Genomic DNA, 19,100 nt, shown 5'->3' with positions numbered 1-19,100 from the left:
TGTAAGCTTGGACCTTAAATCCTACTGAATAGGTGTCTTTTATACAGATAACACGTTCAAACAAGTGCCATTAATACAGGTAACGAGTGGAGGACAGAAGAGTTTCTTAAAGAAGAAATTACAGGTCTGTGAGAGCCAGAGATTTTCCTTGTTTGAAGTGACCAAATACTTATTTTCCACCATAATTTACAAATACATTTTTTAAAATTCCTACAATGTGAATTCCTGGATTTTTTTTTCACATTCTGTCTCTCACAGTTGAAGTGTACCTATGATGAAAATTACAGACCTCTGTCATCATTTTAAGTGGGAGAACTTGCACAATCGGTGGCTGACTAAATACTTTTTTGCTACACTGTATATGTAAAGTATATATATATATATATATATATATATATATATATATACACATATACACACACACACACATACAAATATGAACACATATATCTATATCCATCCATTTTCTACCGCTTTTCCCTTTTGGGGCCACGGGGGGTGCTGGAGCCTATCTCAGATGCATTTAATGATGTATGTTCATATACGTATGTACATGTGTAAATTGTGTATGTGTGTGTATATATATATATATACCAATGTTTATGTGTGAATATATGTAAATGTGTGTATATATGCATATATATGTGTGTGCGTGTGTATATATATATACATATATATATATACACATTGATTGATTGATTGATTGATTGATACTTTTATTAGTAGATTGCACAGTTCAGTACATATTCCGTACAATTGACCACTAAATGGTAACACCCAAATAAGTTTTTCAACTTGTGTAAGTCGGGGTCCACGATAATCAATTCATGGTAAATTCACGGACACACACATACAGTTGTATATATATATACATATACGTATGTATGTCTATATATTTAAACATATATACATAGCATATATATGAAAACATGAAATAAAATAAAATGTAAGTTTGAGCAAAGCGTGTCTGAACAAGCTATTAAGGCAGAATGAAGTGCACCATTTACCTGCAATTAAGGCCACAGCTATCGATTATTTTAGTCATCAAGTAATCTATTGATTAATTTGTTAATTAAGTAGATAAAACACACTTTATAGCCCCAATGTGTGTTTAAGGGAAAATAGTTGAACTAAACAGCATTTTTTTCTGACTACCATACTTTTCAATACACCTGTAACATTTGTGTATTGAACATGTCTTTTATAATGCACATCATCAACATTGACCATGTACTTGTAACATGTTTGTATTAATAATAAAAAAAACATGTGCAGTCTAGTGCAGCGGCTGTGCAGAAACTACATTATGTCTATATATTTAAAGTTCTAGGCACTCAATGCGGTCTGGATTTGATCAATTGTTATTAGTTACACTCATTAAACAATTAATTGAAGCTTTTTTTGTAATCTAATTAATCAAAAAATGTTTGCAGCCATAGTTAAATCAGCAGAGGCAACCCTTGTTAAGAAAGCAACAAAATGATTCATATTAAAGATGAACATTTTCTCAGTATATTTCCGGTTACAGTAAGCCTACTTTATCACTGTTAATTGGTTCCGGGCCTGACTGTGGTAATTGTAATTCTGTCAACTATAAACATAATATTTTCATAGCTAGATATAACTAACTGTTTACTACATTCTAAATAAGTTTTTTTCAATATGATAAGAGCACACCAGACACGAAATACCAACCTTTAATCACCTTTACACTCTTTTAACCTAATATAGTAATGCTGAATGAGGTTGAGCCAAACAGTGGCCATGATACTGAACAGTGCACTCTGATTGGTTTGGTCTACTCTAGTAGCCTATACTACTGTAGTATTGATATTTTTAATTCATTTAGCCATTTTTATGCTTCAATATGGTTAAAGTACCAATGATGAATAATAATAATTGCAGTGTTGTGTTATTGTCTCAGATATTCGTGGTGAGTAACGACGAGGAACTGGAGGGTCTTCAGGCGGAGAACGCTTTTGCATTCCGCAAAGACCAGAGAGCTCTTTATTTTAAAGACGGTAACAGCTGGTTTCCTGTTCAGGTTAGTGTTCTAATATCTTTAACAATTATTATACATCTTTTTTTGTTTGTTACGTAACTAATGTGTGTAAAAGACTTTCCCATTCCAGATGATGGCGTTCCAGTCCATGGAGAACCCGCCCGATGAGGACGGTTACTGCGGCGACGGCATCGTGCAGCGTTACAGCGGCGAGGAATGTGACGACAGAAACAAAGTGGTCACTGACAGCTGCATCAGTAAGTTGGCCTTTTCCTATCAACTAAGGAAGTGATTGTTACTTGACACAATGATGTCATCCCTTCTTTCGCAAGAACATTGTGAGGCACGTTGGAATTATTTTGAAAATCACATAAAACATTTATGTGATTTATGGATGTCAAAAAATTAATCTGTAAAAATAAATCAGCCATCATCTACAATTAGATATCATTTAAATAAAAAATGACATTACCCAGGAAGTATTTTTCTTTTCAAGTCAATTTACAGTATTTTGATGAGCAGCAAATGTATTATTAATTTGAAAAAAATGACTGAAAGCTTTTATTGTTCTAAATAGTACTTATATGGAATTTGAGTAATCATTAACTTATTTAACTATTGTATAATATTTATATAGTATTTGAATAATCAGGAACATTATTATTAAATATTGTTGTATTAATTGAAAAAAAAATCACAGGATAAATTAATTGGTCTATATAATTTATAGTATTTGGATATTCAGGAACAGTGTTAATTATAATTCTTAAATTGATTTGTTTACGTGTTATTAATGTATATAGTATTTGAGCTATCATGAAATATAATATAATTATTGTGTTATTGTTTTTACTCATAGTATTTGAGTTACCATGAAATATAATAGAATTATTGTGTTATTGTTTTTACTCATGGGAAAAACAAGTTGGTCCATATAAAATGTATATAGAATTTATGTTGCGATCCGTGACTCGGATCTTCACATGTTTATTTTTCCATCTTTGTTTCATTTTCTTTCTGACCCACTTACTTCCTGTTTAGTCCGTCACCATGGTACCCATCAGTCCACCTGCTAGTCTCGGTCCCACACACCTGCTACTAATGATCACCCTACTACAGGGGTAGGGAACCTGTGGCTCTTTTGATGACTGTATCTAGCTCTCAGATAAATCTTAGCTGACATTGCCTAACACGATAAGTAATTAATATTTCTGCTGGTAGTCACAGTGTTAAAAATAACGTTCAAATTATAAAACATTCTCATGCATTTTAATCCAACCCTCTGTTTTCTATTGCACCTGTTCAAGATGTCGCATTAATGGAAAGAAATATTATATTTATTATTGGTTAACTTTTAGAATAACAATGTTATTAAAAAGAATAAGATACTTATTATACTCTTAAAATGTTGGTCTTACTTAAAAATGGACGCATTTCATTGTACTCAGTGTTATATTATAAAATATTATATGGCTCTCATGGAAATACATTTTGAAATATTTGGCTTTCATGGCTCGCTCAGCCAAAAATGTTCCCGACCCCTGCCCTGCTATATAAGCCAGCCTTCTTTGTTTATTCTTTCTGAGTTCATAGTTTGCTCTCACACAACTGTACGTCTGGGTTTTGATCGTTCGCTTTCACGCAAGTATTTCTATTCTCGCGAGCTTTCACGCTACGCACATTGTCATTAACTCTCATGCTAAATGTTTTATTTATTCCTTTTTTGTGTGGCGTCGTGCCAGTTCAATTTCTATTTTTGTGTTTCCTAGTTCTCATACTAGCGTCTTTGGTTTGCCTTTGTATTAGCTCCAGTGTTTCTGTTCAGAGCTCATTTTTTGTTATTTGGAAAAAATTCATTATATCTTACCTCGTGCTGTGTTCGAGTCAAATGCATCCACGAAGGGACATTTCCGGCAGCGCTGTGCCAACCAGTCTTTACAATTTAGATAATTTGAAAAAGTATTGTTAAATATTGTTTTATAAATGTTTTGAATAATTACACACAACATATATTGCTCTATATATTATTTTAATAGTATTTGAATAATCAGGAAATTTGTTGTTTACTGATAAATTGTATTGGCCTATACAATATTTTTGTAGTACTCTTATATTAAGAATTATTTATTATTATTTAATGTATTTTCAGGTTTAACAAAGTTGACTAATGTATTGGCTTGTATATAATATTTTCTCTAGTATTTGGATCATCAGCACATTTCTTATTATGTTATATATTAATTAAAAAAAGAAAATCCCGTGAAAAAATGTGTATAAATGTGTTTTATTTATTGTTGTTTAGTATTTGAACCACCACGGAAATAATTGTTTATATTTTTATCTAATATTTTTAAATCACAAAAAATATTTCAATATATACAGTATTTATATAGTATATCGATAATCAGGAGATGTATTATCAAATATTGTATTACTTTTGAAAAATTACAGGAAAAATACTGGTCGATAAAATATTCATATATTGGCATACATAATATTTATATAGTATTCACATAATCCAGAAACTGATTAATAAATAACATTTAATAGAGGAAATGTATTGGCCCCTATTTTGTACTACGAAACCAGTGAAGTTGGCATGTTGTGTAAATCATGAATAAAAAAAGAATCTGATGATTTTCAAGTCTTTTTCAACTTAAATTCAATTGAATAGACTGCAAAGACAAGATATTAAATGTTCTGAACTTTGCGCTTATAACAATCCGGATGGTTCTTTTCCTTTTTGCTCCGGAGGACACGATATCCACAGTTTCCCAAAACAATATGAAATTTGGACTTGTCAGACCACAGAACACTTTACCACTTTGCATCTGTCCATCTTAGATGAGCTCGGGCCCAGCGAAGCCGGCAGCATTTCTGGGTGTTGTTGATAAATGGCTTTCGCTTTGCATAGTAGAGTTTTAACTTGCACTTACAGATGTAGCGACCAACTGTAGTTACTGACAGTAGTTTTCTGAAGCATTCCTGAGCCCACGTGGTGATATCCTTTACACACTGATTGATGTCGCTTTTTCCTGAGCCCACGTGGTGATATCCTTTACACACTCATGTCGCTTTTTGACGCAGTCTGTAATATCATCGCTTATGTACAGTGATTTCTCCATATTCTCTGAATCTTTTGATGATATTATTAATTGTTGATGGTGAAATCCCTAAATGCCTTGCAATAGCTCGTTGGAAAATGTTGTTCTTAAACTGTTGGACAATTTGTTCACGTATTTGTTCACAAAGTGGTGACCCTTGCCCCATCCTTGTTAGTGAATGACTGAGCATTTCATGAAAGCTGCTTTTACACCCAATCATGGCACCCACCTGTTCCCAATTAGCCTGTTCACCTGTGGGATGTTCCAAATAAGTGTTTGATGAGCATTTTTCAACTTTCTCAGTATTTTTTGCCACTTGTGCCAGCTTTTTTGAAACATATTGCAGGCATCAAATTCCAAATGAGTTATTTGCAAAAAATAACGTTTTCCAGTTTGAATGTTAAGTATCTTGTCTTTGCAGTCCATTCAATTGAATGTAGGTTAAAAAGGATTTGCAAATCATTTTATTTACGATTTACACAACATGCCAACTTCACTGGTTTTGATTTTGTATATTGAAGTGTTAACATATCTTCACTTACTTGGAATTGGTTCTAGTGTGTTATATTGTTTATTTGCTGTTTCTGTATGGAAACGTGTGTATACCCCTGGTGTAGTACAGTAAATATATCTGTATAGTTGTGTGCAAACTTGATCTTTGTGTTTCCACCACAGAATGTAAACGTGCCTACTGTGGTGACGGTTACCGCCATGATGGTGCCGAGGAATGTGACGGTAAAGACTTTGGCTACCAGACGTGTCATTCCTATCTGCCGGGGTAAGTCCCTCAAAGTACAGTACAGTACAGTACGAAAAAGGAGGAGGGTGTTTTACATCCAAGAAGGACTCACTGCAGTGTCCTCCTGTGCAGGTCATACGGTCATCTCAAGTGCACGCCTTTCTGCGCCATCGATTCCACGAGCTGCAAGTACTTCACTTGAGCCAATTTGCACCCGGATTTCTTGAACTGGGGACTCAAACTGGGAATATGTTTCATGGCAAAAAGAAAAGCAGCAGATGAACAAGAAAACTGCTGTGTACATAAGAAAGAAGCCCTCAGAGCGTTGTTGTTATGCGGAGAGGAAACTTTTGAACCCACACATCGGAAACACAAGGACAGCTGCACTTCGTCTTAAGCGGCCGGATTTAAGCCTGGCCTTCCTCATTATGCCTGAACGGACCCCGATTGGGTGCAGCGGCAGCCGCGCCAACCAAGTCCCCGCGGGAGACCTCACTATTATCGTAAGAAAGAAGAAAAGTACTGCAGGAGCTGCTCCTCCTCGGCATCTGCATGAGGCATGAATCTCTTTACCTCTTAGTGCCAACACAAGCTTTTCTACTCTTAATCTGACGGTGACGAATCACTGTCTTTTTCTTTGAGATTCCAGTCAGGCCAGTGTGGTGCTTCTCTACTTGACACACACATTTGGACAACAATATCCAACAACTCAGGAACACAAAGCAACCCCTTCCCATAATGCACCCTTAATGATATGTGAAGGCTTGAAACTGTTATGTCCTTAAAGCTCTCAGTGAAGCTTAGGCCAGGCTGCTAAATAGACAACCAAACTGTTCTATGGTCCTAACTCTGTACTCTATTACCTCCAGTCCTTCTGTCTTACAGTAGTCAACGTAGACGTTGAAAGAATTAGTCCACATAAGCTACAGTTAAGCCAAGGGAGATCTCTCCTTGCTACGTGTCAAATGTACAACAATCAAGAAGACTGTTATATCTTGTGTCCGCATGTTCGTGCTAATAATGTACTGTTAGGGGGAAAAAATCGAGTAAAAGTAGGTCCTCGTCAGGCGTCTTAAAAGGTAGAGGTGTGAAATACTGTAGGATAAAAATACAACAATTGGGACTGTGCTCAATGTTTCTTGTGACCTTTGACCCCCGTGCTGTATACTGTATGTGCATGTAGTAACGCTGTAAGGTTATATATAAGTATGAGGAATTCAACTGTGTCGTTACTCTATGATTTATATCCATGTTCAAACAATTCAATAAAAGACTAAACATATCATAAGATGCCTTATTTGTAATCGTTCCAAATTGACAATTAAAAAACTTTTTTTTATTTTAATAAATGTTTTGTAAGTTTTTCATTTTTTTTTGGGGGGTAAACTATTTTATGTATGAATATATTTTATACTTTTAAGAACATTTTAAAAAGCCTGTAAAATGTATTAAACTTAACATATTTAAAATGATTTGACATATAATTACACGATATATAGTAAAATGTGGTAGTGTTTTTCAAAGATACATTTTTAAGATTTTTTAATGGAACCTGAATGCAGCTAGGATAGGCTCCAGCAGCCCCCACGACCCCGAGAGGGACAAGCGGTAGAAAATGGATAATAATATAATTATGTACACAAATACATATACACACGTGTATATGTATATATATGTAATATATATATACACACACATACGTACATATACAGTATATTCATATGTACCTGTATATATACAATAGAATGGACTTTATTGTCATTATATTTGCATATAACGTATATATATGAATATACGTATATACATATATATATTAATATATACACATGTATATGTTAATGTATACAGGTATATTTAAATATATATGTACGTATGTGTATATATATATATATATATACACACATCTATATATATAATATATATATATATATATATATATATATAGATGTATATATATACACATACAGTATATATATATACACATTAGGGGTGTTGGAAAAAATAGATTCTAATTTGAATCGCAATTCTCACGTTGTGTGATTCAGAATCGATTCTCATTTTTTTTTAAATTGATTTTTTTTTTTTTTTTATAAAACAATCCAACAAAACAATACACAGCAATACCATAAAAGAACTGCAATAAACAGAGAAATTGAGGAGACACAAACACGACACAGAACAAACCAAAAGTAGTGAAACAAAATTGAATATTATCAACAACAGTATCAATATTAGTTATAATTTCAGCATAGCAGTGATTAAAAATCCCTCATTGACATTATCATTAGACATTTATAAAAAATAACAAAAAAGAACACTAGTGTCACAGTGGCTTACACTTGCATCGCATCTCATAAGCTTGAAAACATATATGTATACATATATGTATATATATATATATATATATATACATATATATATATATATATATATATATATTAGGGCTGAGAATCTTTGGGTGTCCCACGATTCGATTGAATATCGATTCTTGGGGTCGCGACTTGATTCAAAAACGATATTTTTCCGATTTAAAAAGAGTCTGTATTCATTCAATACATAGGATTTCAGCAGCATCTACCCCAGTCTGCTGACATGCTAGCTGAGTAGTAGATTTTTTTTTTAAAAGCTTTTATAATTGTAAAGGAAAATGTTTTATCAACTGATTGCAATAATGTAAATGTGTTTGAACTATTACACAAACCAAAAATATGACTTATTTTGTGACAACATTTGACACAGTGTGTTGTCAAACTTATGAGATGCGATGCAAGTGTAAGCCACTGTGACACTATTGTTCTTTTTTTTTTAATTTTTATAAATGTTTAATGATAATGTCAATGAGGGATTTTTAATCACTGCTATGCTGAAATTATAACTAATATTGATACTGTTGTTGATAATATTCATTTTTGTTTCACTACTTTTGGTTTGTTCTGTGTCGTGTTTGTGTCTCCTCTCAAGTGCTCTGTTTATTGCAGTTCTGAGTGTTGCTGGGCCAGGTTTGGTTTTGGAATGTGATTGCATTGTTATGGTATTGCTGTGTACTGGTTTGTTTAAAAAAATTTAAAATAAATCAATCAATCAATGTTTACTTATATAGCCCTAAATCACTAGTGTCTCAAAGGGCTGCACAATCCACAACACGAACCACTACGACATCCTCGGTAGGCCCACATAAGGGCAAGGAAAACTCTCACCCAGTGGGACGTCGGTGACAATGATGACTATGAGAACCTTGGAGAGGAGGAAAGCAATGGATGTCGAGCGGGTCTAACATGATACTGTGAAAGTTCAATCCATAATGGATCCAACACAGTCGCGAGAGTCCAGTCCAAAGCGGATCCAACACAGCAGTGAGAGTCCCGTTCATAGCGGAGCCAGCAGGAAACCATCCCAAGCGGAGGGGGATCAGCAGCGCAGAGATGTCCCCAGCCGATACACAGGCAAGCAGTACATGACCACCGGATCGGACCGGACCCCCTCCACAAGGGAGAGTGGGACATAGGAGAAAAAGAAAAGAAACGGCAGATCAACTGGTCTAAAAAGGGAGTCTATTTAAAGGCTAGAGTATACAAATGAGTTTTGGATGGAGTTTTAAGGTGAGACTTAAATGCTTCTACTGAGGTGGCATCTCGAACTGTTACCGGGAGGGCATTCCAGATCACTGGAGCCCGAAATGAAAAAGCTCTATAGCCCGCAGACTTTTTTCAGGCTTTGGGAATCACTAAAAAGCCGGAGTCCTTTGAACGCAGATTTCTTGCCGGGACATATGGTACAATACAATCGGCAAGATAGGGTGGAGCTAGACCGTGTAGTATTTTATACGTAAGTAGTAAAACCTTAAAGTCACATCTTAAGTGCACAGGAAGCCAGTGCAGGTGAGCCAGTACAGGCGTAATGTGATCAAACTTTCTTGTTCTTGTCAAAAGTCTAGCAGCCGCATTTTGTACCAACTGTAATCTTTTAATGCTAGACATGGGGAGACCCGAAAATAATACGTTACAGTAGTCGAGGCGAGACGTAACAAACGCATGGATAATGATCTCAGCGTCTGTAGTGGACAGAATGGAGCGAATTTTAGCGATATTACGGAGATGAAAGAAGGCCGTTTTAGTAACGCTTTTAATGTGTGGCTCAAAGGAGAGAGTTGGGTCGAAGATAATACCCAGATTCTTTACCGTGTCGCCTTGTTTAATTGTTTGGTTGTCAAATGTTAGAGTTGTATTACTAAATAGAGATCGGTGTCTAGCAGGACCGATAATCAGCATTTCCGTTTTTTTGGCGTTGAGTTGCAAAAAGTTAGCGGACATCCATTGTTTAACTTCATTAAGACACGCCTCCAGCTGACTACAATCCAGCCTGTTGGTAGCTTTAGGGGCATGTAGAGTTGGGTGTCATCAGCATAACAGTGAAAGCTGATACCGTATTTGCGTATGATGTCACCTAGCGGCAGCATGTAGATGCTGAAGAGTGCAGGGCCAAGGACCGAACCCTGGGGAACTCCACACGTTACCTTAACGTAGGTCACATTGTTATGGGAGACGCACTGCATCCTATCAGTAAGATAAGAGTTAAACCAAAAAAGGGCTAAGTCTGACATACTGATTCGTGTTTTGATACGTTCTAATAAAATATTATGATCGACGGTATCGAAAGCAGCGCTAAGATCGAGGAGCAGCAACATAGATGACGCATCAGAATCCATCGTTAGCAATAGATCATTAGTCATTTTTGCGAGGGCTGTCTCCGTAGAGTGATTTGCCCTAAAACCGGATTGAAAGGTTTCACATAGATTGTTAGACGCTAAGTGTTCATTTAACTGCTCCGCAACAATTTTTTCGAGGATTTTTTAAATAAATGGAAGGTGAGACACCTGTCGGTAGTTTACCATGAGGTCAGGTTCGAGGTTAGGTCTTTTAAGAAGAGGATGAATAACCGCTTTTTTGAATGCTAGGGGAACAGTGCCCGAGGAAAGTGATAAGTTTATAATATTTAGCACTGATGGACCTAATAATACAAAGAGCTCCTTGATCAGTTTCCCAGGAAGAGGGTCAAGTAAACATGTTGTTTGTTTTATTCCATTTACACGTTGTAACAATTTTTCTAATGTTATTTCCGCAAAACGAGAGAAACTATTTTGGAGGGCAGTATCCGCCGTATATACAATCGTATCAGTGTTAATAGAACCCAGTTGTAGCTGGGACGCATTGTCTTTAATCTCCTTTCTGATGACTTAAATTTTCTTACTAAAGAATTGCATAAAGTCATCAGCTGAGTGGGTGGAGCTACTGGAAGGGGTCCCTTGTTGGGTTAGCGATGCTACCGTACTAAACAAAAATTTAGGATTGTTTTTATTACGGTGGATGAGATTTGAGTAATATTTAGCTTTAGCTAAGGTAAGCATGCGTTTATAAGTTATTAAACCATCACTCCATGCTTGATGGTGCACCTCAAGTTTAGTCGTGCGCCATTTGCATTCCAGCTTTCTACATAATAATTTCTGAGCTCTAGTTTCTTCTGTAAACCACGGGGTACGCTTTTTTGGAGCCTTTTTTAACTTTAGCGGTGCTATGTTATCAATGGTTTCGCGCAGGGCGTCGTTAAAATTGTTAGTGAGGTTATCAATAGAGCCCACATACTTTGGGAATGGTGCCATTACCGAGGGCAGTAGGTCAGCAAGAGTTGTCGTTGTGGCCGTATTAATGTTGCGGCTGCTATAGCAGTTATTATTATTATTAGTTTGACGAACATGCGTCTGAACCTCGAATTTTATAAGGTAATGATCGGACAATACTTTAGTATACGGGAGTATCGTAACTTTGGAAACGGTGATACCCCTGACAAGCACTAAGTCTATCGTATTACCGTTGCGGTGCGTGGGCTCATTTATTATTTGTGTAAGACCACAGCTATCAATTATAATCTGGAGCGCTACGCACGGTGGGTCCGTTGGGGTATTCATATGGATATTAAAGTCCCCCATTATGATTATATTATCGGCGTGCGTCACTAGATCAGCAACGAACTCTGAGAATTCATTGATAAAGTCCGAATAGGGCCCTGGGGGGCGGTAGATAACAGCCAGGTGTAGAGGAAGCGGTGTGACAGACCTCATAGTAAGCACCTCAAACAATTTTTATTTATTATTTATGTCAGGATTAAGGTTAAAGTTTTCGTTGTATATTAGTGTGACCCCCCCACCCCTTTTAAGGGGACGGGCAATATGCGCATGTGTAAAGTTAGGAGGACATGCCTCATTTAGCGCAAAAAAGTCGTTAGGTTTAAGCCAGGTTTCGCTGAGACCGATGACGTTAAGATTGTTGTCTCTGATAATATCATTAACTAACAACGTTTTGGGAGACAATGATCTTATGTTTAAAAAACCTATATTATAGGTAGTGGGCTGTTTTAGGGAATTTTTGATCAAATTATCCGTAGTAGCAATATTAATAATGTTGTGTTTATTATGCCCAGTGCATTTAGTATAATTACGACCATAGCTAGGAATTGATACGACTGGAATTTTCCGATTGTTTGTTTGTTGCTTTGATAAACTGAACGCATCCTAGTTTGCCACCTCAGTAGAACACATGTCCAACTCTGAAACAATCAAAGCAGAAAAAACTTGTTCTAATTTAACTGACTCCTTACCCAGACCGGTAGTCTCGCATCTTCCATTTAAATCCGGCGTCAGGATGGAGGGGAGTGGTGTTCTGTGGGGATTATCCTTCTGCTTTGTTTTTAGCCCCGCTCGGCATCCGCGTTTCCGATCACACCGCTGGCGTCTGCTCCGGAGACGGCCCCCGCTGCTACTATACTCCCCTGCTTCACAGGCCGCTGGATGTAGCCGCCGAGGTAGTCCCGTGCTAGTTAGCAGGTCGAGCAAGCACGCGTCTATCAGTCCAAAACGGCCCGATATGTCCACATCCAGAAGTGTCTGGCGGTCGTACGTGATCACGGACTGACCACGATGTGAGCCAGCCATAAAGTTTGCAGAATTGTCCGGTATTTCTGCAAAATGTTCCATCTTTAGCAAGAGCTCCTCGATGTCGCAGCCCGTCCGGGCGCCGCCATCTTGGAAAAACAAATCAAATCTTTTTTTTTTTTAAATGAGAATCGATTCTGAATCGCACAACGTGAGGATCGCGATTCGTATTCGAGTCGATTTTTTCACCCCTAATATATATATATATATATATATATATATACACACATATATATAAGTTTCTAATCCAAGATGGCGGCGCCCGGAAGGGCTGCTACATCGAGGAACTCTTGCTAAATATGGAACATTTGGCAGAAATACCGGACAATTCTACAAACTTTATGGCTGGCTCACATCGTGGTCACTCTGTGATCACGTACAACCGCCAGACACTTCTGGATGTGGACATATCGGGCCGTTTTGGACTGATAGACGCGTGCTTGCTAGACCTGCTAACTAGCACGGGAATAGTTCGGCGGCTACATCCAGCGGCCTGTGAAGCAAGGGAGTATAGTACCAGCGGGGGCCGTCTACGGAGCAGACGCCAGCGGTGTGATCGGAAACGTGAATGCCGAGCGGGGCTAACAACAAAGCAGAAGGCTAATCCCCACAGAACACCACTTCCCTCCATCCTGAAGCCGGATTTAAATGGAAGATGCGAGACTACTGGTATGGGTAAGGAGTCAGTTAAATTAGAACAAGTTTTTTCTGCTTTGATTGTTTCAGAGTTGGACATGCGCTCTAATGAGGTGGCTAATTATGATGCGTGCAGTTTATCAAAGCAACAAACAAACAATCGGAAAATTCCAGTCGTATCAATTCCTAGGAAGACGGTTGGAGAGACACATGAGAGCTGTTGTATGGTTGTTTTGCATCTTGTGCAATAAAGATAAGATAAAACGGAGAAGTTGTATGAGCCTACATTCCTGGGATTACTACAATATATATTAATAAATACAGGTATATAAGAATATATATGTACGTATATGTATATATATACAAACATACATTTATATATATATACACCTGTATATATTAATATACATACGTATATACATATATAAATCTCCTGATGATTGAGGGAACCCCTCATGAAACAGTTCTGTAGAGACGAAGTAGTCTTGTGATTTTTCCCACACCTACATATATATACGTATATATGTATATATATATATATATATATATATATATATATATATATATACCTGTATATTAATATATATGCATATATATTAATATATATACCTATATATTAATATATGGACGTATATACATATATATACCTATGTATATACGTATATATATATATACACACGTGTATGTATATATATATATATATATATATACATGTATACGTATATATACATGTATATACATGTATATATACAGTGGGGGGAAAAAATATTTAGTCAGCCACCGATTGTGCAAGTTCTCCCACTTAAAATGATGACAGAGGTCTGTAATTTTCATCATAGGTACAGGGCGGTGTGTTTGGGATCATTGTCATGCTGGAAGAACCAACCATGTTTTTAATATTCAAAGCTCTCACTGATGGAAGGAGGTTTTGGCTCAAAATCTCACGATACATGGCGCTATTCATTCTTTCCTTAACACGGATCAGTCGTCCTTTCCCCTTACCAGAAAAACAGCCCCAAAGCATGATGTTTCCACCCCCATGCTTCACAGTAGGTTTGGTGTTCTTGGGATGCAACTCAGTATTATTCTTCCTCCAAACACGACGAGTTGAGTTTATACCAAAAAGTTATATTTTGGTTACATCTGACCACATGACATTCTCCCAATCCTCTGCTGTATCATCAATGTGCTCTCTGGCAAAGTTCAGACGGGCCTGGACATGCACTGGTTTAAGCAGGGGGACACGTCTGGCACTGCAGGATTTGATTCCCTGTCGGCGTAGTGTGTTACTGATGGTAACCTTTGTTACTTTGGTCCCAGCTCTTTGCAGGTCATTCACCAGGTCCTCCCGTGTGGTTCTGGGATTTTTGCTCACCGTTCTCATTATCATTGTGACCCCACGGGCTGAGATCTTGCATGGAGCCCCAGATCGAGGGAGATTATCAGTGGTCTTGTATGTCTTCCATTTTCTGATAATTGCTCCCACAGATGATTTTTTCACACCAAGCTGCTTGCCTATTGTAGATTCACTCTTCCCAGTCTGGTGCAGGTCTACAATTATTTTCCTGGTTTCCTTTGACAGCTCTTTGGTCTTGGCCATAGTGGCGTTTGGAGTCTGACTGTTTGAGGCTGTGGACAGGTGTCTTTTATACAGATAACGAGTTCAAACAGGTTCCATTAATACAGGTAACGAGTGGAGGACAGAAGACCTTCTTAAAAAAGAAGTTACAGGTCTGTGAGAGCCAGAGATCTTCCTAGTTTGAAGTGACCAAATACTTATTTTCCACCATAATTTACAAATACATTCTTTAAAATTCCAACAATGTGAATTCCTGGATTTTTTTTTCACATTCTGTCTCTCACATTTGAAGTGTACCTATGATGAAAATTACAGACCTCTGTCATCATTTTAAGTGGGAGGACTTGCACAATCGGTGGCTGACTAAATACTTTTTTGCCCCACTGTATGTGTATATATACGTGTACATACACGTACATATATGTGTATATATAAACGTGTATATATATATATATATATATATGTGTGTATTTATACATATATATACACGTGTATATATATATACACGTATATATACATATATATGTATATATACACGTATATATATGGGTATATATACACGTATATATATGGGTATATATACACGTATATATATGCATATATACGTATATACATGTATATATACACGTATATATACATTATGTGTGTATATATACATATATATATGCATATATACGTATATATACACATATATGTGTGTATATACGTACATATGTATGTATATGTATATATATATGTATGTATATATATGTATGTATATATATGTATGTATGTATATGTATATATATATATGTATATATATATATATATATATATATATATATATATATATATATATATATGTATATATATGTATATGTACAAACTCCGTTTCCATATGAGTTGGGAAATTGTGCTAGATGTAAATATAAATGGAATACAATGATTTGCAAATAATTTTCAACCCACATTCAGTTGAATTTTCTATAAAGACAATATAATGAATGTGAAAACTGATAAACATTTTTTTTTTTGCAAATAATCATTAACTTTAGAATTTGATGCCAGCAACACGTGACAAAGAAGTTGGGAAAGGTGGCAATAAATACTGATAAAGTTGAGGAATGCTCATCAAACACTTATTTGAAACATCCCACAGGTGTGCAGGCTAATTGGATACAGGTGGGTGCCATAATTGGGTATGAAAGCAGCTTCCATGAAATGCTAAGTAATTCACAAACAAGAATGGGGTGAGGGTCACCAATTTGTAAGCAAATTGTCGAACAGTTTTAGAACAACATTTCTCAACGAGCTGTTGAAAGCAATTTAGGGATTTTACCATCTACGGTCCGTAAAATCATCAAAAGGTTCAGAGAATCTGGAGAAATCACTGCACGTAAGGAATGATATTACGGACTTTTGATCCCTCAGGCGGTACTGCGTCAAAAACCGACATCGGTGTGTAAAGGATATCACCACATGGGCTCAGGAACACTTCATAAAACCCCTGTCAGTAACTACAGTTGGTCGCTACATCTGTAAGTACAAGTTAAATCTCTACTATGCAAAGTGAAAGCCATTTATCAACAACACCGAGGAACGCCGGCTGGGCCCGAGCTCATCTAAGATGGACTGATGCAAAGTGGAAAAGTGTTCTGTTGTCTGACGAGTCCACAATTCAAATTATATTTGGAAACTGTAGACGTGGTGTCCTCCGGAACAAAGAGGAAAATAACCATCCTGATTGTTATAGGCGTTAAGTTCAAAAGCCAGCATCTGTGATGGTATGGCGGTTTATTAGTGCCCAAGGCATGGGTAACTTACACATCTGTGAAGTCATCATTAATGCTGAAAGGTACATTCAGGTTTTGGAGCAACATATGTTGTCATCCAGGCAACGTTATCATGGACACCCCTGCTTATTTCAGCAAGACAATGCCAAGCCACGTGTTACGACAGCGTGGCTTCATAGTAAGAGTGCGGGTACTTTCCTGGCCCGCCTGCAGTCCAGACCTGTCTCCTATCGAAAATGTGTGGCACATGATGAAGCGTAAAATACAACAACATGACCCCGGACTGTTGAACAACTTAAGCTCTACATAAAAGATGAATGGGAATGAATTCCACTTTCAAAGCTTCAACAATTAGTTTCCTCATTTCCCAAACGTTTATTGAGTGTTGTTAAAAGAAAAGGTGATGTAACACAGTGGTGAACATGCCCTTTCCCAACTACTTTGGCACGTGTTGCAGCCATGAAATTCTAAGTTAATGAATATTTGCAAAAAAAATAAAGTTTATACGTTTGAACATCAAATATCTTGTCTTTGTAGTGCATTCAATTGAATATGGGCTGAAAATGATTAGCAAATCATTGTATTCCGTTTATATTTACATCTAACACAATTTCCCAACTCATATGGAAACGGGGTTTGTATATATATATATATATATACATACATATATGTATATATACATACATACATACATATATGTATATATACATACATACATACATACATATATATATATATATTGTGGCAAATGCAAGAAACAGAACGTTGTCTCTTCAATGTCTTTATTGTAGACTGCCAACATGAGAATCATCACAACACCACACAACATGCACTTTTTATGTGTTCTCCCAAAACGCAAAACCACACCCCTTCTCTGAGTGTGAGCATGGTCTTAGTGCCCGCCACACAGCCCCCCCCCGAACACCCAGACAGCAAGTTATGGGGAATACATAACAGGGGGCCTCACTCGCCTGCTGCAACGGGTAAAATGTCCATCCCGCGGTGGAGCGGGTGTACCCTGTGGGGAAAAAAACAATATCAGGGCCCTGTGGAGGCGAAGGACATTCAACTGTAATAGATTTCGGAGGGCGACCTCGGCGGGGAACTTGGCCCGGCAACACCTCATCACCTGCGATACAATGCGCCGGTTTAATCCTGTCCAAAGAAACGCATTCCCTACGCCCACCCATATCCAGTACAAAAACCTTAGGACCGCGTTCTAGAACCCTAAATGGGCCGTCGTAAGGGGGTTGGAGGGGCGAACGGTGGGCGTCATGACGGACAAAAACAAAACGGGCATTTTTAAGCTCTGATGGCACAAATGATTTTGGGAAACAGTGGTGGACCGGGCCAGGAGCCAAGGACTCCCTCGGCCAAAAGGGAAACGATCGCGGGGCGCCACTCTCAGGTAAAAATTCACCCGGAACACGGAGTGGTTGACCAAACACCAATTCAGCGGGGGCCGCAGCGAGATCCTCTTTAGGGGCCGAGCGCAACCCGAGCATAACCCAAGGTAAACGGTCAACCCAATTGCTATCCACGAGCGCTGCACGCAGAGCCGCCTTAAGCGACCGGTGAAAACGTTCACATAAGCCGTTAGCTTGAGGATGGTAGGCTGTCGTACGGTACACCTGCACTCCCAATGACTGCGCCAACGCTGACCAAAGCTCTGACACGAACTGGGATCCCCTGTCCGAGGTGATATCGGATGGCGTGCCAAAACGCGCAACCCAGGCCGACAGAAACGCACGGGCAACGTCCACAGAGGCAGTGGAGGAAAGAGGAACTGCTTCTGGCCATCTGGTAGTACGATCCACCATCGTTAGCAAGTGTGTATAACCCTGCGACGGAGGGAGGGGGCCAACTAAGTCCACATGCACGTGGTCAAACCGCCTGACCGGAATTGTAAATGGTTCGAGGGCCGCTTTAGCGTGCCGATGGACCTTGGCGCGCTGACATGCCACGCATGCTGCTGCCCACTGCCTAACATCCTTCCTAAGGCCAGCCCAAACAAACTTGGCACCAACCAACTTGACGGAAGCCCGAACGCCAGGGTGTGACAGGGAGTGTATCGCGTCAAAAACCCGGCGGCGCCAGTCTACCGGGACGACAGGTCGTGGGCGGCCAGTGGACACATCGCAGAGGAGGGAGGGACCGCCGTCCTGCACCACCACCTCCTTGAGCACAAGCGCCGTACCTTCAGCTTTGAGTGCGCGGATGCCGGGGTCGTCGGGCTGGTCAGCGGCCATTCCCGAAAAATCTAAACCAAGCTGCACGGGGCAA

The 19,100-nt window shown here is 38.1% G+C and overlaps 1 protein-coding gene across 2 annotated transcripts in view; it reads left to right on the top strand.

The window, feature by feature from the left end:
• The window catches only part of colq (collagen-like tail subunit (single strand of homotrimer) of asymmetric acetylcholinesterase), a 31,176-nt gene extending 24,049 nt beyond the window's left edge, over window positions 1-7,127 (top strand). The window contains exons 14-17 of one of the 2 annotated variants that reach the window (XM_061915860.1): window positions 1,925-2,044; window positions 2,133-2,259; window positions 5,782-5,884; window positions 5,978-7,127. In XM_061915860.1, the coding sequence (XP_061771844.1) occupies window positions 1,925-2,044; window positions 2,133-2,259; window positions 5,782-5,884; window positions 5,978-6,047 (420 nt within the window). In that variant the 3' untranslated portion in view covers window positions 6,048-7,127. Of the gene's footprint in view, window positions 1-1,924; window positions 2,045-2,117; window positions 2,260-5,781; window positions 5,885-5,977 lie in introns of both variants that reach the window. The other variant, XM_061915859.1, reaches the window with a different exon arrangement.
• The last annotated feature ends 11,973 nt before the right edge of the window (window positions 7,128-19,100 follow it).

This window comes from Nerophis ophidion, linkage group LG11 (genome assembly GCF_033978795.1).
Source record: "Nerophis ophidion isolate RoL-2023_Sa linkage group LG11, RoL_Noph_v1.0, whole genome shotgun sequence".
NCBI lineage: Eukaryota > Metazoa > Chordata > Actinopteri > Syngnathiformes > Syngnathidae > Nerophis > Nerophis ophidion.
The sequence above is the reverse complement of the archived record's forward strand: the minus strand, read 5'-3'. Positions and strand labels throughout refer to the sequence as shown.